The 23,864-nt window shown below is 41.4% G+C and overlaps 1 protein-coding gene across 1 annotated transcript in view; it reads left to right on the forward strand.

Annotated features, from left to right (window-relative positions):
- Window positions 1-23,864, forward strand: part of DCBLD1 (discoidin, CUB and LCCL domain containing 1) — a 57,110-nt gene that overhangs the window by 4,465 nt on the left and 28,781 nt on the right. The window contains exon 2 of the mRNA XM_080666337.1: window positions 15,056-15,268. Within this exon, the coding sequence (XP_080522463.1) occupies window positions 15,056-15,268 (213 nt within the window). The remainder of the gene's footprint in view (window positions 1-15,055; window positions 15,269-23,864) is intronic.

Below are 23,864 nucleotides of genomic sequence, written 5' to 3' on the forward strand. Positions count from 1 at the left end.
AATTTTGCATGTTTGCAACTGAAAAGTCATGTTGATGTCATCTTCCAGATGTTCATTCTCGGCCTTGTATATATAACAAAATAGCTGTTTGCCTTGGGGGTGAGCGGGTGGGAGAGATTGAACTGATGCAGATGAAATGGTGGTTTCTAACCCGACGTGGAAATAAATTTTAACTGTGAGCTCTGGTATGAACCTGGAACCAACTGCCAGCCTTGCCTTTCAGCGGGAGTTGAAGAAGTTTTATTTTGGGGGTGGGGGGTGGGGAGTGGAATGAGAGAGAGTCTAGAACAGCGGTCGGCAAACTCATTAGTCAACAGAGCCAAATATCAACATTACAACGATTGAAATTTCTTTTGAGAGCCCAATTTTTTAAACTTAAACTTCTTCTAACGCCACTTCTTCAAAATAGACTCGCCCAGGCCTTGGTATTTTGTGGAAGAGCCACACTCAAGGGGCCAAAGAGCCGCATGTGGCTCACGAGCCGCAGTTTGTCGACCACGGGTCTAGAAGATCCATGAGACAGAGACAAAATGGAGGGTTTTTGTTTTTTTTACTGGTAAGTCACCACCAGTACCTGGTACAGTGCCTGGTAGATAACGGGCTCCAGATAACTATTTCCTGCACATGAATGCTGTGGTTGCGGTTTCAGAGAATGCGGTGAAAGGTGACATTCACTAAGTTGTTGGCAGAGAAAATGCATACATGACTATGGTGATGTCTTAGGAAACAATGCACATGTTTTCAAGAAAATACCTAAATTCATCTCTGATAAGGGTTGGGAATCTCTGATCTCTTTTACAGGCAACGCCGGAAAGCTGGCAGTCTCAAGAAGAGAGGAGCAGGTGGTAGACTGAGTCAGTGATCCCCTAAGATCTGCAGATGCTTATACATTGAGGCCATCAGGGGCCTGTTTTACCTTGAAGATCATTTGGGGACAGTGTTTAGACCTTAGTGACATTAGCACTATATTAAGCCTTATTGTCCTGTGAGCCTTGACTACTTACTGCCATTCCTATCTTCCTAATGCTTACAAGATCTATTAATCTAGTTTTTATGAACTGTCTCCTTGGGAGCTACATGCTGTGTGAAAGTATACCCTATGTTTGCAGAAAGCCTGTGTCGCATATACGGTAATTTTAGGTTAGGTAGATTGTTGTGTGTGTGTGTAGGAAAAGCTGAAAAGAACATTGAAACAAGGTAAAAGCTAATTGGCTCCATTTTACCCCATCTCTCCCTTTTAATAAAGCTACACTGGAGCTCTTTAAAAAAAACACACACACACAAATAAATTTCTTTGAGGATGGAGATTTCTTTCCTGTCTGCTTTCCCAAAGATCTTCCTAATGCTTACAAGGCAGAGCAGTTGTGGAACAAGCAGGGTATTGACAAATGATATTGTCCCGATAGATCATAATCCTGCAAAAAAGATGTTATACAGAGAATCACTAAAGATATGTTTTTTTGGTGTGTGCGTACACACACACAAATATGTATCTCCACAACCAATAAACATAGCACACACACATACTGTCTACTATTTGTTTTTATTAAATATTAGGTAGACAAGTTATATATGTAAATATGTGTAAGGTATAAATACAACAATAAAACTAATACCTGCATACTCTACTATGTAATGTCTGCATGCTTTTATTAACATTTGATTAAAAGCTTTTCACCATACTATTGGGAAAAATTTCCAAGTTTATATTTATTTTAACAGTTAGCCTTCAGATAAACCAAGAACTCACTTTCAAGTAATTTATTGTGACTGAGGTATATCCGGTGTAAAAGTAGAAATTTGTTTTGGCCATTCAGCTGTGAATCTTATCAAGATTCGTGTCTTTTGTATGATTCAAATAACACTTCTTTGCTTATGAAGTCAGAAGTAATTTGCTTGTCTGTATTTTTTTTTTTTTTGAGAAAGTATTAAGTTTAACTTTAAATGCACTAAGTATTAGGAAGGTAATGTGTATTTCTTGTTCCTTCTTGGATGAGATTTTTAATTTATATTTAATGGGGTCAACTTGTCCTTGGTTAGACTGGAGTTTATCTTTACCGAGAACCGAATTTGTTTTTATACTCAGCATTTTCCAACTCAAATTACAAGCACTATTTGTAGCCTTTTTATTCAATGTTCAACATATTTGCATTTTACTGGAAGGGAACGAACAGTTTTTCTTTTCTTTCATCACAAAATTAAAACGCTTGGAAACAGTGGCATCTGGCTCCGTTTCATGATTGAGTGTGTTTAGTGGCTGTGCCTAAAGGTCGGAGGTAAATGATATTTATGGGGCTCTCTATTCTTGAAAAAAAGAAAACAAAACTTTATTTCACTCTTATTTCTGACAGAGAACAAGGTGATATTAAAACTTATGAAATCCGCTTATATTTGCATTACCGGTGCATAAAGTTTCCTACTGGGAAAATAGGTAAACAACTCTTTGGCTTGTTAATTAATTTTTAAATGGCTGAATGGATTTAATTCAGCCTTTCTATTGCAATTCACAAAAGCAAGTTCACCTGAGATTACAATGTGGCTGATTTCAGCCCAAAAGAGGGCACTTTAGAGACTTACTAGCCCATGGGACCCCTGGAACATGAGACCTGTTTATTGAATTGCTCCTTCTCCTAGGCCAGGAATTTAGAATGGAGATTGCTTATTTGGGGAATTACATGGAGCAAGAATTGCCTTTTTCCCCTCCTCCTCCCCTTCCTCCCTCCCTCCTTCCCTCCCTCCCTCGCTCCCTTCCTTCCTTCCTGCCTCCTCCTCCTCTTCCTCCCCCCCCCCCAAGGAAGTCCCTGCTTTGCCAAGAGAATAAAATAAAAGGTAGAGAAATGCTCTGAACCTGCTGTCCTCCTAGCTCACAAGGGTCTGAAAATCTTTTGAGACCCTCTTGCCTTATAGGTAGGAAACACCTTTTTCTTTCTTCTTTTGCCCTTTTTCATCCTCTTTACTGCACACTACAGACTGTAACTGTGCTACAGTAAATATCTGAACAGACACACTGTTTTTCTTCTGAGGTATTTAAAATATATTGGCGACATCATGGCATTTCTTCCCTAAATATTTCATTTGCATCTCTCAGTATTTTCTTACATAACCACAATGCCACGAATACACCTAAAAATACTAATAGTAATGTCTTCACATAATCTGATACTCAAGTCATATCCCATTTCCCATTAACCTAAACATGGCTTTTGACCATTGCTTTGTATAAACAGGGATCCAAACAAGGTCCACACATTGCAGTTAGTTTTTATGTCGCTTAAGTCGCTTTTAATCTACCACTGCCCCTGACCCACAAACGCTTCATTTTCCTGCAAGAAAATCAGGCTCGGTTGTCCTGTGACACAGCTCACGTCCTAATTGGACTGACAGCTTCTGAGTGTTGTCTTTTACTTGGTGTGCTGTTCCCTGTATTTCTGTGTAAACCTAAAGTTAGACCAAAAGATTTGATTAGAGTCAGGCTACGTATTTTTAGTGCCATGTACTGCTAATTGTATCAAAAGATGCATTTATTATTATTATTATTATTATTATTATTATTATTACTAGAGGCCCAGTGCACGAAATTTGTGCATGGGGGGGGGGGGTGTCCCTCAGCCCAGCCTGCACCCTCTCCAATCTGGGACCCCTCAAGGGATGTCCGACTGCCCATTTAGGCCCGATCCTACCAGTAGGATTAGGCCTAAACGGGCAGTCAGACATCCCTCTCACAATCCAGGACTGCTGGCTCCCAACTACTCGCCTGCCTGCCTTCCTGATTGCCCCTAACTGCTTCTGCCTGCCAGCCTGACCACCCCCTAACCACTCCCCTGCCAGCCTGTTTGCCCCTAACTGCCCTCCCCTGCATGCCTGGTTACCCCTAACTGCCCTCCCCTGCAGGCCTGGTCCCCCCCAACTTCTCTCCCCTGCAGGCCTGGTCCCCCACAACTGTCCTTCCCTGCAGGCCCGGTCACCCCCAGCTTTCCTCCTCTGCCAGCCTGGTCACCCCTAACTGCCCTCCCCGGCAGGCTGGATCGCCCCCAACTGCCCTCCCTTGCAGGCCTGGTCCCTCTCAACTGCCCTCCCCTGCTGGTCATCTTGTGGCGGCCATCTTGTGTCCACATGGGGCAGTCATCTTTGACCACATGGGGGCAGCCATCTTGTGTGTTGGAGTGATGGTCAATTTGCATATTATTCTTTTATTAGATAGGATTAGATAGGATAGAGTCCTGGTGCATGGGTGGGGGCCAGCTGGTTTGCCCTGAAGGGTGTCCCAGATCAGGGTGGGGGTTCCCTTGCAGCATGGGGCGACCTGGGTGAGGGGCCTGTGGTGGTTTGCAGGCCAGCCACGCCCCCCGGCAACCCAAGCGAAGGCCCTGGTATCTGGGGTTTATTTATCTTCTACAATTGAAACTTTGTAGCCTTGAGCAGAGCCAAGCCTCCTGCTTGCTCCGTTGCCACAACCATTTTTGTTGGGATTTATGTATCTTCTATAATTGAAACTTTGTAGCCTTAAGCGGAGGCCTGGGCCGGCCAGGGTGTGCAGAAAGCTTGGCTTCCTCCATCGCCGGGGCAACCCTAGCCTCCTGCTCTTTCCAGTTCAGTGGCTGCTGCTATTTCTGTTTGGTTTTATGTATCTTCTATCATTGAAACTTTGTAGCCTTGAGTGGAAGCCTGGGCTGGCCAGGGCAGGCAGAAAGCTTGGCTTCCTCCATTGCCAGGGAAACCCAAGCCTCCTGCTCTTTCCATGGCCGTAGCCATCTTGGTTGGGTTAATTTGCATACTCACTCCTGATTGGCTGGTGGGCATGGCTTGTGGGTGTAGCAGAGTGATTGTTAATTTGCATATTACTCTTTTATTAGATAGGATTATTATTGACCCACTTTTAATGATGCTAAAAATGATCAGTGACTTCAGGCAGGAAGTAACAGCTTGTCCCTCTCTCCCACAAGTCATCTGTGGGATAATAATCTCTTAGTAAACTACTCTTCCCCATCAACATTTCACGCAATGGTTTAAACATCCTTTGATCATCGTTACATGTCCAATCACAGTTTTGTATGTAAATAACAATTTAAGAATCTATCTTCATATACATTTTGATTTATCAAGTGGTTGTTTTTCTTTTTTTCATCTGATTTAATCCCAACAGTTTTGAGAGCTATTGAGGGAACTGAGATTTAGAGATTCGATCACTTACCCCAGTCACATTCACATTGCACATTTAAGTGGGATGGATGCAGGTGGGTGTTCTCCAATTCTAAGTGCCTTAGGGATGGTCTCCTGCTCTTCATCTTCAAGGGAAGTTCATTCCAGGAGAGATCAAGTTAAAGAAAAGTCTTGGACGAACATAATTTATGCAGTAAAGTTTTAAATTAACAGTCTTTGATTTCTCTTAGAAATGATCACATTTGCCACTGAAGTATTAAGCCTTTTTCAAATTCCAGTTAGTAGCTAACCATGTGTTCTTATAGGACTGTGATAAATTCAGCAATGCAGAATGCAGAATGTGCAAAAGTAGTACAATTTTCAGGACTGTGGAATGTGGTATGAGTTTTTTAAGGTCTGTTTTTTCTCTCTCATATTACATTTCATGCTTCATTGCATGTATGATAAACTACCATCTCTCTCCCAACAGAGATTTGCTATTTTCTGGTCAATAAACACTGATTGCTTTTTCCTTGTATATGGTGCATACATGTATGTTCACAAACCTTCTCATCCAATTTCTTTGTATTTTCCACCATATGCTCAAATAATTTCTAAATTGACACTTTTGTCCAGGTGTCAGAAATCACACCCTACATATAGATTCTGAAACGTATTGTCTGTCCTAGTCTTATAAATGAAATCTAATGTGAAAATAAGTGTTAGAGAATTGAAAATATATAGATATGTTCCAGCTTTAGGAATAGACATTAAAATAAAATGATATCTCAAGGAACTTTCATTTTGAAAGAGATTCACTGCAAGATCCCAATAAAAAATGAGGATTCTTTTAGTCTCTTGCTACTCAGAGTATATCTTACAGGGACCAACAGAACTGTCATTACCAAGAGCTTTGGACATTTCCAGGCCCTGCATATGAACAAGATCCCCAGGTGACTGGCTGCCCACGGAAACTTGAGAAGCAGCATTTTAATCCAGTGAAACCTTCATTTATGGAGCACTTTTTAGGAGCCACACTGATGCTAAGCAAAATGAACAACCTTTGCAATAGGTAAAATAGGCACTTCTCATTAGACTATTCCCTTAATAGTCTAGTAAAGAGTGCTTACTTAAATAATTAAAAAGAGGGAGATGAAATTTCTCATAATCATAAATTTTATAAGAAACTAAATTAAACATGGCTACTTTCCTCATGTTAATTTTGAGACAAAAAGAGTAGGACTATAAATAAATAAATGTAATGTGGGTTTTAATACCAGTTGGGCTTTTCAGTAGTCGTGTGAACTCAGGCAATGTCTTAAATCTCTCTGCCTCAATTTCCTCACCTATAAGAAGTATGACTCTTACAGTGGCAGCCTTAGAGCACAGTGATGGAGTTCATGGACCGAGTCAGACAGGCTGGGTTCAGATGCCAGCTCATTCACCGGGGCTGAGTCACTCAGCTTTTCAGAGCCTCAACTTCTTCACACGTACAACTCAGAAAACAGGAGGGTCATGTGGTGAAGAAAGTTTGGGCTTCAATTGTGTTTATTGGAAATGTCCTATCTTATAAGCTATGGGATATATATACTATATATACTTGGATGTTTGAGATATGTATATCTCATATGTATATCTTATGAATATAGGTGTGTTATGTATGTGTGAATATATACAGATCTATATGAAATATTTTATCATTTTAAAAAGGAAACTAATAATGTTATCTATCAAATACAATCATCCCGAGTTAAATAAGATAATGTAAAATTTTTAGGATGCTTTGTATCTGTCACCTTTTACAGTAACTGCTTGGATAAATGCTGAGGATTAGTAAGAAAGAGCCCTTTCATGAATTTTTTTCCTGTTCTAATAACCTTTTGGTTCTTACTGATTTTTTTGAAAAATGTATTTGTGAAACTGAAATGATATGTGTGTATGAAAGAGAAATGCTTACAGGTTTAACTTTTAAAACTCAGATTAACTTTGTTTATACTTGGTCATATTGGATTTTTTGGACTCTAGAGCGAAAAGTCAATATTAAGTTATATATCTCTCTATATAAAAGCCTAAGTGACCATTACTACCGAACGACCTGAACGACAGGTTGGCCAGTTGCTATGATGCGCACTGATCACCAGGGGGCAGACGCTCAACACAGGAGCTGCCCCCTGGTGGTCAGTGCACTCCCACAGCCAACCTCCCGACACCTTCCCCCCTGATCGGTCCCAATGGGGGGGCCAGTAGACCAACCTCCCATGGCCACTCCCCCCTGCTGGCCGGCCCCCTGATAGGCCCTATTTGGGGGGCCGGCTGGCCAACCTCCCAGGATTCCTCCCCCTGGCCAGCTGGCCCCCCGATAGGCCTGGATCGCCGGCCAGGCCGAGGGACACCTCCTGTGCACGAATGCGTGTCCTGGGCCTCTAGTATCTGAATAATGGCAATGTGCATGTTTAACATGGAAGCAAGATTAGGAAACATAGCATGTTGTAGGGACAGGAAAGATTTCTCCCATATTTATCATCAACTTCACAGTTGCAGCTTGGACATTGCATTAACATCCTGGCATTATTAGGAAAGGTCAGCAGCCACTTTTCTTCAACTTCCTTTTGGTAAGCATCTATTCAACAGAGATAAATCAGTTGTCTTAGACTTGTTTTGCTGTGCAAACAAGTGGTTTTCGTAAGTTTTCATCTGTAAAATTATGAAACTTCTCTCATCCAATGTGTCAAATTTGTTGCAATGCCCCCCCCACAAACACTTGTAACTTCATAACAACTGTATGCAAAGTCTTTTTTTGAAAATCAGAATCATATAGTACAATTTCAGTATTGTTCGTAGAAGTCTAAAGGCCGAAGGACACTTCTCCACGTACAACTTTCCTCCCAGAAGCTTCATGTGTGTCCCACTTTTGAGAGACGAGCCCAGGAACTGGCCAGTGTGTCCCACAGAGCACGACTCCCTGGTGATGCCCGTTGAGGAAAGAGTCCCCTGGGAATATTGCAAACTGTAACCCCTAAGAGAGCGTCACGGTGCCCTGCCAGGCTTTGAGATGCCCTGTGGTACAGAAAAAGGTAGGGTTCTGCAAGCCTTCTTACCTGCAGCTGTCTTTTGGAGATGCGGGCTTGACCTCCTGTAAAACTCCTATTAGGATTTGGGAGTTCACAGTGCCCACTTGAGCAGATGCTGGCTTAGCAATGAGCAGGCTCTCAATAAATAGCACGGGATCCATGCTGATTCGCCTTTCAGCAATTTAGGGCACTTCACACACAGACTCATTCATCTTTGCTACACCCAGTTATGGATACACACTAAGTGGGTAACTTCTTAAGCTCACAGAACCAACAGGTGATGAAATTTGGATAAAGTCAGCTAATTCAAAGCTATTTCTCGATACTTTAATGGGTGTAGTATTTTAAAATAAAAATATATTGAATTATTACTATATGCGAGCCTCTATGCTCAATCCTTGATCATCATGATCTCACTGAATGCCATGATAACCCTGTGAGTTGTCTCCATGTTACAGATGACGAGTTAAAGCTTGGAGAGGTAGAGCGACTCACCCAAGGCCGCAGAGTCAGTACTGGGCAAGGCTGTGCCGGAACCCATTGCTGCTGTCCCCTCCCAAGTGTATGAAATAATTTATGAAATTAGAAACCCTCTTCCCCCACACCCACAACCATCTCAGCCAGAATCACAAGACTGGAGTGTGGCCAAGAACTTGGGAGTTTTAACTGGTTTTGCTTACAGCACATTAAAGAATAGCATTAAGCTAGGTGTTGAGATGTCTTCCATTGGGTGTGCATGTCCTTTTTAATATGCTTGCATTAAAATTATTGATGTCTTTGCACACTGATGGAGGCAGCCAAGCATTATGCAGGGAGTTGTGGATAGGACCTCTCAAAATGATTTGTTCCATTCTCATACATTCACATTGATTTCTCTGAAGTCATTTTTCAGCTGATAGGAAACATTGTGTTGAGGGCTTACACAGAGAGGCTTTTGACAATAAGTCTCTGATGTTTCCTTTTATTTTACTCTTAAAAGTCTTTCATCTGCTGAGGCAAAAAGTATTATCTTCATTAGATGATTAGTCATATCATTAGCATCTATTTTCTTTGTGGAGAGAATAAGGTTTAAAGAGATCTTAAACAGTTTTGCACAACTTGGCCTGTGTTTCTAGTCTATGACTACAACTTCCTTCAGCAGTGTTATTCATTTTCCTTTCAGGAAAACTAAAGATGTTGAATAATTGACGTTTTATTACTATAACTTCTGTCTGACTATTTTCACACAGCCCCTTAGGCCTGCCTGCCCCTGGTTTTCCATTTCTTTCCAGGCAATGCACAAAGTGAAAAAAAGTTAAGCATCACTGGAGAAGAGCAGAGTTCCTAAGACAGTATGGCTGACAGTAAAATTAGGAATACCTGGGGAAAGCTGTTCGCCTTACTGGGGGACAAAGAGCTCTGTAATAATTGCAGGCTCCCCTTTGTGGTTGAAAAGATTGTAGTCATCAAGAGCTCACTTGATCTTAGACCTGGAAAGAAATTTTCTCACACCTACACATGAATGATTGTGTATGCGTTGAGACCTGTTGTAAGTTGATTATTAGAAGCGCAAGGATACAACTGTAATGAAATCATGTCTCTAGAAATGGTTCCACTTCTGTTATATTTTAGAGCACTATTGCCCAAATTGCAGGCTTATTAATAGGCAACAGAATCAATTCGGTTGGCACACCCAGCATGCTTTTAATTAAAAAATGAAACAGAATAGGAAATATCGCAGTGTATTACATATGATAAAAAGAATTAAACATTAGACTTTTGTTTGTTATCTATGCATATGGATATATGTGTGCTTACTTAGGTTGGGATGAAAAATCTATACTCTACATATGGGTCTTAACAAAAAAAGTTGAAGGCTGGTGTCTCCTTTTAGGGACTAGTTCATAATTAATCTTAAAGGTATTTGTGCACTGTTCATTTCACTTCAGCCAAATATTTTTCAAGCTGATGCAATTCAGTGAAGAGTGTTTTTTTTGTGTGTGTTTTTTTTTCTATATCATACTTTGTGGTATTACAGAACTTAGTCTGTACTACATATATCTTAATTTTACTTTTCTGTTAATGGAACACGATTTCTTATCAAAAGCAAATAGTCTTTTAAGGAAGTTATTGTTTTGCTTTCTTGGTGGAATTACAGTAGACTAAATAAATGGTTGACTCACGTAGATAAGCATTTAGGATTTGTTTTAGGCTTATGTTAAAAATACCTCGTATATCCATACTTCCCAAATAGCTGATGTCAAAGACAGAGAGCCAGAGGCGTATTCATTCATTTAGGGCACTTGAAGAACAGATATTGAGCCCGTGTTTCTGTTTTTGGACCTGTCCTTTTACTGTTAGGAATGACTTGTTAATATACCTCTCCCCTTGACTGTGAGCAACTGCAAACAGGAACTACATGATACCAAGTCCCTCGCTACTTGTGGACTGAGTTTTTAATGACACTTTGGGTATATTGGTGTCTATACGGCTAAGGCTGAACATAGCCTTTAATGTGACAGAGAACATTAGGTGAATTTGGTACTTTTGGGGGGTACTTTTAATTATTTTATTTATATATAATGTTTCATATTGTAGGAAATATAGAAAATAAATGTATAAACAAAATAGAAATGACTTGTGATCCCAGGCCATAGAAGTAAACATTTTTTCCTTCATATCTATGTGTGTACATTATATTGTTTTAAAAATAAATAGTCGTCTACAAAAGCTGTGCTCCCAGATTGCCCCCTCTTCTGCTGCCTGCCAGGGCCTCATCCAGAAAGCCATGTGGCATAGACACTTCAGCCCTGACGTTGCCCCGATTCTGAACAAGGGACAGAGAGGCCCCACTTCTCACCCGAAGTTTGTTCCTTGGCTCACCGGCCTTTCTGGTCTGGCTAGTCGTGTGGACTCTGGAGCGTGAGTTCATACCCATTTGCACCTCCTACTAACTCTATGGCTTTAAGCCATTTCACTTCTTTGAGCATCACATGTAATAATAGGTCCGACTTCCAAAAATAAATTAAATCGTCTTCCAAAACATGAGCCTAACTTTTCCTTAATATGACATTGCTTGGAGATATCATAGTTTGACTGTTCTTTTCCAATTTAAGTTGTTTCCAAATGTTTAGAATTAAAAGACTTCAATTTTGGCCCTCGTTGGTTTGGCTCAATGGATAGAGCATCGGCCTGCGGACTGAAGGGTCCCGAGTTTGATTCCGGTCAAGGGCACATGCCTGGATTGTGGGCTTCATCCCTAGTCGGGGGCATGCAGGAGGCAACTAATCAATGATTCTCTCTCATCATTGATGTTTCTATCTCTCTCTCCCTCTCTGAAATCAATCAAAATATATTTTTTAAAAATACTTAAATTTTGTACAGAGGTCACTTGGGAGGTTATATGAGTAAGTACTTGCTGGGTTTTTTCCCCCCTAAAATCTCAACGTCACCCGTGCAGTTTTATATTTGTAAGTTGTTTGGGGGAGGTGGTTGGTCAGTCTCACAAACCAGCTCTGGCTCTGAGCAAACCCCAGGACTGAAGCCCAGCATTGGAGGGAGGACTTTTAAAATCCTACGCAGTGGGGAGCTTTCAGTCTAAGGAGAGGAGGAAATGACACATGGTTTAGTCATCATATGTTTTGGCAATTAAATTACAGGGAAGAAAAAGGTAAACACTGTGTGGCAGCCACTTTTGAAGAGCAGGCAGATTCCCCGTGGGGAAGCTTCTTCCTTCCCTGCTTCCGCTTCCCCCCTTTGATGTCAGGTGGGTGGCACTGGACTGTAGCTGTCACCTCCAGCACCGCATCGCTGTGGCTCACTGCCCACCAGCCCTCCCAACACCAGGTGGAGGTTAATCATAAAAGCAAGATTGTATTTCTTCCCTTAAAGATTGACCTGTATTTGTTTTCATCTTAATTAAAAACAAAACAGAGCAAAGCTCGTGAACCTTCATCATCCAGCTACAGCAACCGTCACCATTTCCCCATCCTTTCCTCCCGATTTTGCTGAAGTACATTTCTGAAGACAAACCCTGACAGACCTTACGTCATTGTGTCATTTCAGCCCTACGTATCTCAGTAGGCATCCCTAAAAACACCAGTTTCTTAGTTAACTTTGATACCATTATTGCACCTAATAAAGTGAATAAAAGTGACACCGTGGGATTTTTCTTTGTCGTAACAAGTCACTTAAAATTGAGAACACAATAATCATGGGTAGGTTGATTCACATATAATTTCGTTGTGTTATCTAGGAAATGTTTACACTTGCTCTTCTCTTACTAAAGCAGAATTGCATTGTACCCAGAAAAGAGGCATTTAATGTTTACCGGCCGGTATCTTGGTGGCTTAGAAAGTGTTAGTGCATATTTATATGCACAATCATTTGTTTGTACTCTAGTTACCCTAGTGCTGCTCTATTCGAGTGCTCAAAATTAATGCCTCCAATGATGGACCAGTCAAAAACGAGTGGCCAGGACCTGGTAGGGAGCTAAGGTGTTTGTCTCTTTTATTTTATTTTATCTTATTTTATTTTTATTTTATTTATGAGAGAGAGAGAGAGAGAGAGGAAGGGAGAGAGAAAGAGAAACATCAATGCCAGAGCACAACATCAGTTGGCTGCCTCCCGAACGCCTCACCACTGGGGATGGAGCCTGTGCATCCCAGGCATGTGCCCTAGGCCAGAAATTGAACCAGGATGATGCCCAACCAACTGAGCCACACACCCCAAGGCTGGGTGTTTGTCTCTTTTAAAGGGGCAGTCACCAGATTGCTAGCTCTTTGAGAATGCCTGTTGGTTTGGTTACCATGTCTTCCAGTTTTCATAAGAAACTGTAAATTGGACTATTTTTTTAAAATTCAAGCCTTTAAAAGCAGGAAATAAATCACTTTTCAAATTAAAACCCTGTGCATTATGTGCTTCCCCACCATATGCTTCACTCCATTATAATTTTCATTTAATTATCATCATGGACCTGGGAGTCATGTACTTACTGCCAGGAAGCCCACGAAATATAGCTCTCACCTCCAGTTCAACAAACAGATTTACCTTTGCCCCGAACCTGTTCGCTCTCCATGCTTCCCTTTCTGCCCATATCAACCTCCGTGTTCCAGTCATTTTTGGACTCACAGTTTTAGTGTTTATTTCTCCTCTTGTCTTTTCCTCTACAAACTTATGTCTGTTCATATTTTTTTTATGATGAATTCTCTGGGTTTTCTTTCTCTTCCTTCCCCTTTTAGCTAGCTCGTTTCTAGCCTACTACTGCTCCTCTGACCCAGATTCTCCCTGTGTCCTAGTTCCTATCACTACCCAACCAGGTTGACCCACTTTCTCAAATACCTCTTTCAAATACTTCATTAAGTCTCTTCTCAAAAGGTTTTTTTGGATCCCTGTTGCCTACAGTAAAAATCCCACCACTTTTGCCTAGATCTCCAGGTTGCAGATTAGTTTCATCGTAGTTATCCATCCACATTTCCCTGGTATTCTCTAACCCCATCTCCTTAAGGTCACCTCTCCCTCAATCCGGCCTCCTGGCCAGGGCTGTTCAGAACCTGGTGGGCATTTCTGGAGAATGGGTGGATCCTTTCCCTACACCTGGTCTACTGAAGTGGGGTTCCCTGCCCTACCCCCAGATATTTCTTTTGGCTTGGGCCTCCATTCTTGTTTGAGCTGCAAGAAGGAAGTGGAATAAAGGATGCCCACAGGTGAGTCCTCCTCTAGTTTAGGGAAGAAGCTGCTTGGTCTTTAGCTCCCATGGTACCCTAGTTGGGGCTTCTGTGGAGAGCCCTTGTTTTCCTGCCTGACAGAGTTCCTTCTCCAAATGATTTCTGCTTCCTCTGCCTCCCTAAGGGTAGGATTCTTGTTGTTGTTGTTTTATGTGAAGCTGTACCAACCACAGGCATTTTGCAGTTTTAATGCAGTGCATGCTCATTTGCCTTGCAGCACCCACAGTGCACACCATTAGATATTGGAACGATTAGCTTGGTCACTTTAATCTACCAGGGCAACTTGTTGGTCAATTGATGACCTTTCTTGTTCAGAGAATTCTTAAAAAAATTTGTTCTTTTAATGAACTAGTGATATTTCACTAAAAGAGATTCTTTCTTGTCTGCCTCAGCACTTTGTTTAAGCCCCTGATATGGCACCAAGCATTTAGTGTTACAGTTATTTGGACATGTGACTGTCTCTCATTTCACTCTCAGGTCCATGAAGCAGCCACTGCTGCTATGTGTGTCTCCCACAGGTCTGGTGTGTGGCAAGCACTCAATGTAGGAGATGCTTGACTTTCTCTGATGATGCACCCTGAGTCTATCAGGAACCATCAATCTATGGCTGTCATTAGTGAGATATGAATGTTGAATGATTGCTAGTTCCCAGCTAAATGACAGGCTGTTCAAGTCCTCTCAGCCTAAGTCTCAGATTCTGTCAATGACAGATTTTACATATGTTATCTCACTTAATCCTCACGGTAACTCTCTGAAGTAAGTAATAATATTTTCTCCATCGCAGATTTTTACATGGCATTGGCTTGCTAATAGACAGAACCACAAAATCTGTGAATGCCAAGGGCCCACTGTACAAGTTCAGATAGATAGATGATTAGAAAAAGTAAGATGATAAAATGATGTGTTTGCTAATAATGGCTTTCCATTCTAATACGAAACATTTAGATGAACTGTTCAAAAGATTAAACTGGGAAATAAGAGATGTACCAACGTGAAACAATACATACTGCGTAATAATTTAATCTTATTTTTAATATTTTTTTTCAAAGAAGGAAGAAAATATATGACTAGGGAATTGTACTGGATTCTCAATTCTCAGGCACAATTAATTTTACTTCTTAAATCCTTTTTCTTTAATAGGTGATGGCTGTGGGCACGTAGTGTCCTATCTGGACAGTGGCACTATGGCATCTAAGAATTATCCACGGACTTACCCCAATCACACGACTTGTGAGAAGACAATCACAGTACCGGAGGGGAAGAAGTTGATTCTGAGGTTAGGAGATTTGGATATTGAGTCCCAGACCTGTACTTCTGACTACCTCCTCTTCACCAACAATTCCTATGAGTATGGTAAGGAAAGAGACCGAGGTTTCTGTGTGCATGAAAACATCTGCAATTTGGGGAAAGGAGGTTGTCTGTTTCTTAGTAAAATAGCCTGGGAACATTAGAAGAGAAACTTGAGTTTTGTAAACTCTTGGGGTAGCTCACATGGTACATTTGCTTCATAAGCTGCAACAAAGACATCTAAGGAGATGTTACTGTTAGCCGGGTGTGCATGTCTCAGGAGCTTTGTTCGAGTTTGTATCTTGCTGGGAAGAGAATTGGAGATGTATGGCTCTTGGCTAAAACATCTACGGTTCATTCATTCCTGTGACAAATATTTATTGAATAGTGATCCTGGCTTCAGGAACTCCGTGAGAAACTGGTTGGGATATAGCAGTGAAAATAACAGAGTTCCTCCTTCATGGAGCGTGCCTTGGGGTGAGGGGGCGGGGAGGGGAGGAAGGAAAACAACAAATGCATCTATCATGTGAGTGACTGTGAGAAAGAAAAAAGGGAATAAGAAAAAGAAGACGTTCTAAGGTAAGATGGAGCCTGTTTTTGAGTTGTTTGTGCTACTTCAGATGGGATGGTCAGGAGGATTCCTCACTACGGGACATCCGAGCAGAGACCCCGATGAAGAAGGGAATGCGTCGTGCACGTATATCTGAGGTCAGAGTTTCTGGGTACGGGAGCAGCAAGTGCAAAGGACAGTTTCCAAAATAACCTTTGGAAATGAAGCTTTCTGTGCTCCGGGTGTGCTGTTAGCGCAGTGGCATCTGCCATCACCATAACGACGACCTTGCAGTCCCAAAGCCAAGGAAACAGCTTGAGTTTAGACAAAATCTTATTCACAGGTTATTTTGAGAGCAGAGATTTTCTGAAATTCTCTGTGCACACAACTCCACAAACGATATAGGTTTTAGGTAAAATCTTGTCTGCCTGCTCGTTCCGTAGGCAGTTTCTCCAACACAGAGCCTTCCAGGCTGTGGTTACATTTAGTCTAGACTTGTTTCCTCACCGCGGGTGCCTCGGCCCAGGTGGAGGCGCGGACCATGCCTGAGACTATTCAGAGGTCTCACCTTACCCAGGCCCCATCAGGGGGAAAACAGCTAAGATTTTTTTTAGCCCTGACAATATTATGTCTGTTTTAATGATGGTTGAATCACTTTGACAGAACAAAGATGGTTGACTTCATACAATTATTTGCACTTTTTAAACTCCAGTCTGACTCCAACGGGAAAATGAGAATTCCAGGGATGCAAAAGGTCCCTGGGAAGCTTACTGTTCCGTTACCTTGGGTGATCGAACCTGAATTAACTTATAGAGGCCATTGTCAGGGAATCTTATTAGCCAGGGAGTCATAGATTCAGAGAAGACTGCATGCCAGACCTCCTGTGTGAAATGCGAAGCAAAGTATTCCCGGGCCTGAAGCTGCTCTCCCACACTAGTGTGTCTGGGGGAACATCTACTTTTCCAAAAAACAAACAGTTAATCCCACCTGCTGACAGGACAGCAGAGGGCTCATTTGCTCACCTTTCAAATCAGAGGCCCAGGGGAGAAGAATTAGAAAAGGGGAGCAAATCTTCCCAAAGCAGGATGGCAGAATGGATGTGACTTTCCCGCCCTGGGAATTTACCCCATCCCCTTTGATATAAACTCACAAATACACAGAAAGGAGGAAAAGCATGGGATTAACTACACATTAGGAACTAGGTGACAAGGTGGTCAGGGTCGGCCTCAGGGTACTGTTCTCCACATTGCTAGGTTCTTAAATTTTGAAGACTTCGATCTGTCACTAGGAAATGAGTGATAAATTAAAATTCACTTGTAGCAGTAAAGCCAAGTAACTGAATTTTTCTTTTTAAAATGTTTCTGGCCGAAACCGGTTTGGCTTAGTGGATAGAGCGTCGGCTTGCGGACTGAAGGGTCCTGGGTTCAATTCCGGTCAAGGGCATGTACCTTGGTTTCGGGCACATCCCCAGTAGGGGGTGTGCAGGAGGCGGCTGATCGATGTTTCTCTCTCATCGATGTTTCTAACTCTCTATCCCTCTCCCTTCCTCTCTGTAAAAAATCAATAAAATATATTAAAAAAAAATTTAAAACAAACAAACAAAAAAATAAAATGTTTCTGTATACACTTCTGTTTGTCTCATAAAGGCAAAAGATACGCTCATTGTAGACATAAACATAGCGTCTTTTGTATCCAGGTACATGCTGGGCCCTTCGATAGATTTTTCCTGCACCCTTACATCCTCCCTGCAAAGTAAATATTAACTCCTTTGTACGCAACTGCATCACAGTGACATTTAAGGAAAACGCCAAGGATCGCACAGCCAGATAGGGCAGAATGAAAGGTCTATGTCTGTCCCCATGGCTCCAGATGTCCCCTCCTTTCTCTTGGTTCCACCACCTAAAGAAAACTCCAACAAATTATTACCTTTTCCAGGTGACCAGCCAAATATTACATATATAGCAATTTTGTTTCAAGCACAGGTGTTGTTAATACTTGGAACATGTTTTTAAGATAAAATATTTAATGATGCTGAGAATTTCTTTTGTGGGTACTTTAAGGATTTTCTGATTAGTCATGCTAGGTGAGGGCAAATCCAGCAGACAAGGAGAACAGAAATTAGAAATAAGAGGAATACATGAACAGGAAATTAGAATATTTCAATCATATAAGCATATTTTAAAAGAATTAAGTGGTTTAAAGAAACATAGCAAGTATACACATGCGTATATCATATATGTTGCATGTATATGTCTGCATCTTTTGTGGTTTTGAAGAGCATTCTGGGAGGAGTCATTTATTTATGTATGTGTAGTACTTATAATATTTAATCCAGTGACTTGAATGTAGTAGATACTCAGAGAACAAATGATTTTAAAAGTAAATCAGTAAGTTCAATGACAAGGAACCAGTTAAGTAAAACAAGTTACAGTTACTTGGAATATTAAACAGCTATTTGTTTAAAAGACTGTTACTCTAGAAAGTTGCTTAGGCTATACATAGTGTTAGATAAAATATGAATAAACAATAATGTTATGATGATAAAAAACCCTTTGAGTAAAATAAGTCAGAACATAACTATAGCAAAATACAAGGACTTTAGAGGTTTAACTATGGGTCTTATGTTCTCTCTTTACTTTCAGTTCTTTCTTTAATAAACATGTTTCTTAATAAACAACAAATAGATTTCTCTGGACCAAAACCATAACTAGACATAAATCTGAACAGAGTTAAAACAGTCCTGGTCATGCCCTGCTGTGCTCAGTGGTTGAATGTTCACCCAGGCACCAAGAGGACGCCGGTTTGATTCCCGGTCACAGCACATGCCTGAGTTGTGAGCTTGATCCCTAGTAGGGGGCGTGCAGGAGGCAGCTGATTGTTGTTTCTCTATCATCAATGTTTCTCTCCTTTCCCCTCTCTCTAAAAAATCAATAAAAATCCATTAAAAAAAATAGTTCCCTGGTCAGTTTGAACTTTCCTGAGGAGTGCAGGCATCCACCACGAAGGAGGAGGAGGAGGAGGCATAGTGCTTTGTGGTCCTGCATCCGAGCTCAGGGAGTGGGCATTCCTGGGGCTGTTACCCAGCTCTATGGGAGGGTGGGGGGCCCCTCTGCAGCTATCGTGGCCACAGGTGCTGGCATGACTCCAGAGGGAGGTCCCTAGTGTTAGCTCAGTGTCCCAGGGACCCACAGTACTATTTCCTGGGTCTGGTAGAGGGGGTGCCCGCTGAGGTGCTGCAGGGGGCACCTTATGTTCTGAATACCTCCTGAAATTCTGGAATTTGATGGCTCTTGTGATTACATGTGTAGCTAAAACAGCTGAATAATTTTAGTTTATCCCATTTATTTTTTTTCACTAATTTATTGCTAAAACCCAGGGCCAAGAGATTTTAAGATTCAACACTCTCCAACTTTTGAATATGCAGATAATGTTTTGAAAAAGAGTAATGTTTTCTGGCATTAGTGTCTGTAAGCTCTGCCAAGAGTGGACCTACTTGGAATGTGATTGCGTTAATCGTTGTGAATATGCTGAAGTTTTGCAGTTTTAATCATTATGCAGTTCTTTTTTAATGGCTCGCCCCAGGCCAATTGTCTGAAATGTTTGGTTCATATACTTCATGTGCTTTTTATCATCCACACTCCTGTGGTAGCAAAATGCACTCTAAGCGGTGTGCCCACACCAGCTTTGACAGTGATCAAGCAAAAGATACACTTGATCTCATTGATGTGAAAAGGCCTGACATATGCAAGAAGGGGTTATTATTATTCTGTTTGTCATGTATTATCATTATGGCTGATATTTCAGATTCCAGCATCAATTAGAAGAATGTACTTATCTATCGACGGCTAAGTTAAGACACTGACTCTCCCTTTCAAATACCCTTGAAACACAGCAAGGTTGATAAAGTAAAGTGTATCGACCTTCACTAGAAAAATGTTTTTTAATAACAAAATATGTTTTTAAAGATATTTTTTCAAACAAAATTTTCTTGTAAACTTATTACAAATTTTGGATAAAAAACATACACTATCTTTCAAGATCATGTGTGCTAATATTCTGGCCCAAAAAAATCATTAAGAAGTATCATACTTTGCTTAGTAGAGATTGTTTTCCCTATAACTGAGGGATTTCTGGGGTTTTGTTTGAGACTGAAGTAATTGAAGTCGTTGAGACTCCCTTCAAAAGAAGACTAACGTTGCTTTCCTTACGTGGGATCCAAGTCAGGATCATGAAGCGTTTAGTTGTCAGGTCTCCTCAGACTCCTTTAATCAGAGGCAGTTCTTTAGTCTTGCTTGGTATCTTGTGCAGTTTTAACGAGTTCTGGCCAGTTATTTCATAGAAATGTCCGTTGATTTGGGTTGGTTTGATGTGCCCTCATGATTACATTCAGATTGTGCATTTTCGGCCAACGCAACGCTATTACTTTTTGAAGTGATCTTTAAAAGTCTTGTTTACATTGATTTCCAACACTAGAAATTGTGAGGTCAGATATTCCCACCAGGAATAAGAACTAAATCCGCAATATGTGTCTTTGTTTCCCTCTCCACTGCCTTTGTCAAGTCGACCCTTTGTACTCCGCGAGGTTATTTCCAGCATCGTTCCCAAACAGTTCTCTGTTGTTCAGAGAGGTCAGTGTAATAGGAGGCTTTGAAAGGACTCAGATATAAGGTGACGCCTTGTTTTTAGAGGACAGTTTTGGAAAAGAAGCTCATCTTATATTTGGACACATAAGACCACAGACACTTGACTAAGGTAGCCAAAGCTATTCTAGGATTGAACAAATTCCCTTTTAAACCTGGAATTTGAGGATTCAGACAAGGGGTCTATTTAAATAGCATCTCTTTAAATGTAAAATTGTTGTATAGTGCAGTTCAGGTTGCTGCTTTGGTACCGAGACCCAGATTAGTTAAATAAAACATTAAAATGTCTTTCACTTGGAGGGGAAATAGGTGCTAACGCAGGCATTGTGTCATACCAGTGTACCTACATTTAAAATAAGAGAAAAAGCATTTAACATTGTTTTACTTACAACACTGAAGCGGAAAGGCTGTGGGTTCATATTGAAGATCATTATTCTCAACTTTAAAAATCTTTAGTGACTCTGCCACCCTTCCTAGCCCTCTGGTAAGGTTCCGTTTCCAGTCTTGCTGACCACAGCAGATGTAGAGCTTTGAATTCAGAGGTGTGTGGGGTTTTTTGTTGTTGTTTTGTTTTGTTTTGTTTTTGTCATCACTGCTACCTGGGACCCCAGAGGAATGGTCATTTCTGTTTTCCTGATATTTCAAGAAAATTGACTGGGTCCCAGTTTTCACTGGTGGGTGGAGTTCAGTGTTGTTCCTGGATCCCTAAAAACCTATTGGAGGAGTCTTGGTGGGAACCAGGCGCTTGGCTCCTCAGGATCTTGAGAGACCTTGTTCTCACGGAATCTCCCCACCCAGGTCCCTGTGGACCAGTACAGCCAGTCTGGACTTCAAGATGCATTGAGATTAACAGTTTTGTTTCTGTCTAGATTTTTTTCCTTGTGCTGAAGAGTATAGACTCTGGAATTAGACGGCCTGGCTTCAAATTACGGCCTTATCACTTCTTTTTTAATTGCTTGACTTTGAGCAAATAACTTACATCTTTATCTCCATTTCCTCATCTTTAGAATTGGGGGGAAGGGGAGAGGTGGAGGAGAGCACAGAGGGGATAAATAGTGATGGAAAGAATAAAGTAAAATAAAATAAATAAAAATAAAATGGGTGAAATCCTAGTATATACCACATATGGGTGGTAGAGGGAGAGAGAGAGAGAAGAAAAAGGAGGAGGAGGAGGAGGAAGAGGAGGAGGAGGAGGAGGAGGGGGATTCCTTGAGAAGAGAGGGCGAGAGCGCGCGCTTAAAGGAATGATGCTTGCCAGGCATAACATAATAAGCATGAAGTATGTTAGCCATCATCATCATCACTCCTCTCCCTCCTCTGCTCCTTCCCCTCTTCCTCCCCCCTCCTCAGTTGTCTTGCACACAGTTTACTCTTTGTAAACTTGGATGTCTAAGACCAGAGAACACATTGGTCCCCTCTCAGTACTCTGGGCAGACTCCTTCCACCAAGCTGAGGCTGGGCTGCAGCAGCTTCCCTACCCTACCCCTCCTGGTGCATCCCAGATGGACCACATTTGCCTAGATCATTCCAAGCATGTGGTAGGGGTTCCATAAGTCAGAACTAGCTCCAGGTACAGATTTTCTTCATTCAGCCTCAGGAGATGAGCAGAGAATGCATAGCCTCTAGTATATTCAGCTTGGCTTTTTATTTTTTATTTTCTCTGCCATTGCCAGTCCATGTCTTTGCACCTGTTTCTGATTTCCCTCTCTCTTCTTTTGCCAGTGTCCATTCCCTCCAGGCCATCTGAGGCTATCTTGTTAAATATTGTAATACAGTAATTTCTTTCCTTAATTTAAAAATTATTAATTGTGCCCCATTGTCTGCAGGAACTTGGTAACCTGCCCTTCAGGTTAGCTTATTCTCTTCCCCACCCACATCTCCACCTCATCTCTGAGTCTGCTCATCTTGGTGCCTTTTCCTAAACACGTCACACAGTTTCATGCCCTGGAAATTTGTGGATGTTGTAGCTCTATGTGTCCTTCTCTTTCTTCCTCCCCTGGTCTTCTGCCCCTTCTAACACACACACACACACACACACACACACACACACAGAGAGAGAGAGAGAGAGAGAGAGAGAGAGAGAGAGAGAGAGAGAGAGAGTAAAGACAAACCAGATCCAGTTCTATCCACGCTAGAACCTTCTTTGAGGTCCATCAACTCTAGTCATTGGCTCTGGGGATCATGTTGTTCTGTGTGTGTGTGTGTGTGTGTGTGTGTGTGTGTGTGTGTGTGTGTGTTAATCTTCACCTGAGGATGTTTTTCCATTGATTTTTAGGAAGAGTGGAAGAGAGAGGGAAAGACAGAGAGAAACATTGGTGTGAGAGAGACACATCAGTTGGTTGCCACATGCACAAACCCCAACCAGGGCCCAGGCCGGGGAGAAGCCTGCAACCAAGGTACCTGCCCTTGACCGGAATCGAATCTGTACCCTTCAGTCCGCAGGCCGAGGCTCTATCCACTGAGCCAAACCAGCGAGGGCTCATGTTGTTTTTCTAAGCCTTTAGTAAAGCACCAATCTCAGGTTGAGATCATTATTTTAGCTTCTCTGCCAGATAAGGGGTTCCTTGAGCAAGGAATTGCATTTTATTTATCTTTGTAGTATCCCCTATTGTATAGAGTAGTCTTGTAATTAAAAATGCTCAGTCCACTTTTAATAAATCACATTGCATGTAGCTCAGTTTTGACAGACATATTTAAAAATCTGGATTTGTTCACACTGCAAGAAGATTCACAGGAAGATTCCTCTATCTATAAACATCCTCACTGCATTGAAAGAAGGACTTGATTTACATAAAATTTTAGAATTCTATAATAGAAAAAAGACTATAAATAATGTAGAAGGTGCCTGCGACTAAGCATTCAACTATATACTATATGCTGGGTTTAGTCCTTAGAGTTACTAACTAATTTAACCTTCACAATAGCCCTCTGGGAAAGAGGACCTGATTGTAACATTCACACATAAGGAAACTGCAGCTTCAAAAGGTCAAGTGACATGCTTATGATCCCTTAACTAGAGCTGGGATTCATGTTTGGGCATCTGACTTCAGAGACCCTTCTCTTAAACCTTCCCAATTTGGTGTGGCAATAACCATCAATCTGATCAGGGGCTTGTGCATAAGATCTGAGCTGTAGTTCTTGGTTATCATTTGCTGGAAGAAGTAGACACTGCTGAGGGCCTTCCCCATGGGGATATACTGAAAGTAAAATGGATTTCTGAAAAATCACTCCCATACAGAGTATCAGTATAAACTTATGGTTTCAAAATACTTAGTCAAAATGCTTAAGGAGGCACCATGGCCAGTGAGCCTAATTATAGTCAGTTAAATTAGTTGTGTTCTGATAAATGACTTGCACTATAGGAAAACCAGGAAATTCCAGAATTGTTCTTTTACATTTCCTGTACTTCCACCTCCACCCCCAATAGTCTCTTAACCATTGTCATAGACTCAAGAAGTAAAACCATGTGAAG

The sequence above is a fragment of the Plecotus auritus genome (assembly GCF_963455305.1).
Source record: "Plecotus auritus genome assembly, chromosome: 4".
NCBI classification, from domain to species: domain Eukaryota; kingdom Metazoa; phylum Chordata; class Mammalia; order Chiroptera; family Vespertilionidae; genus Plecotus; species Plecotus auritus.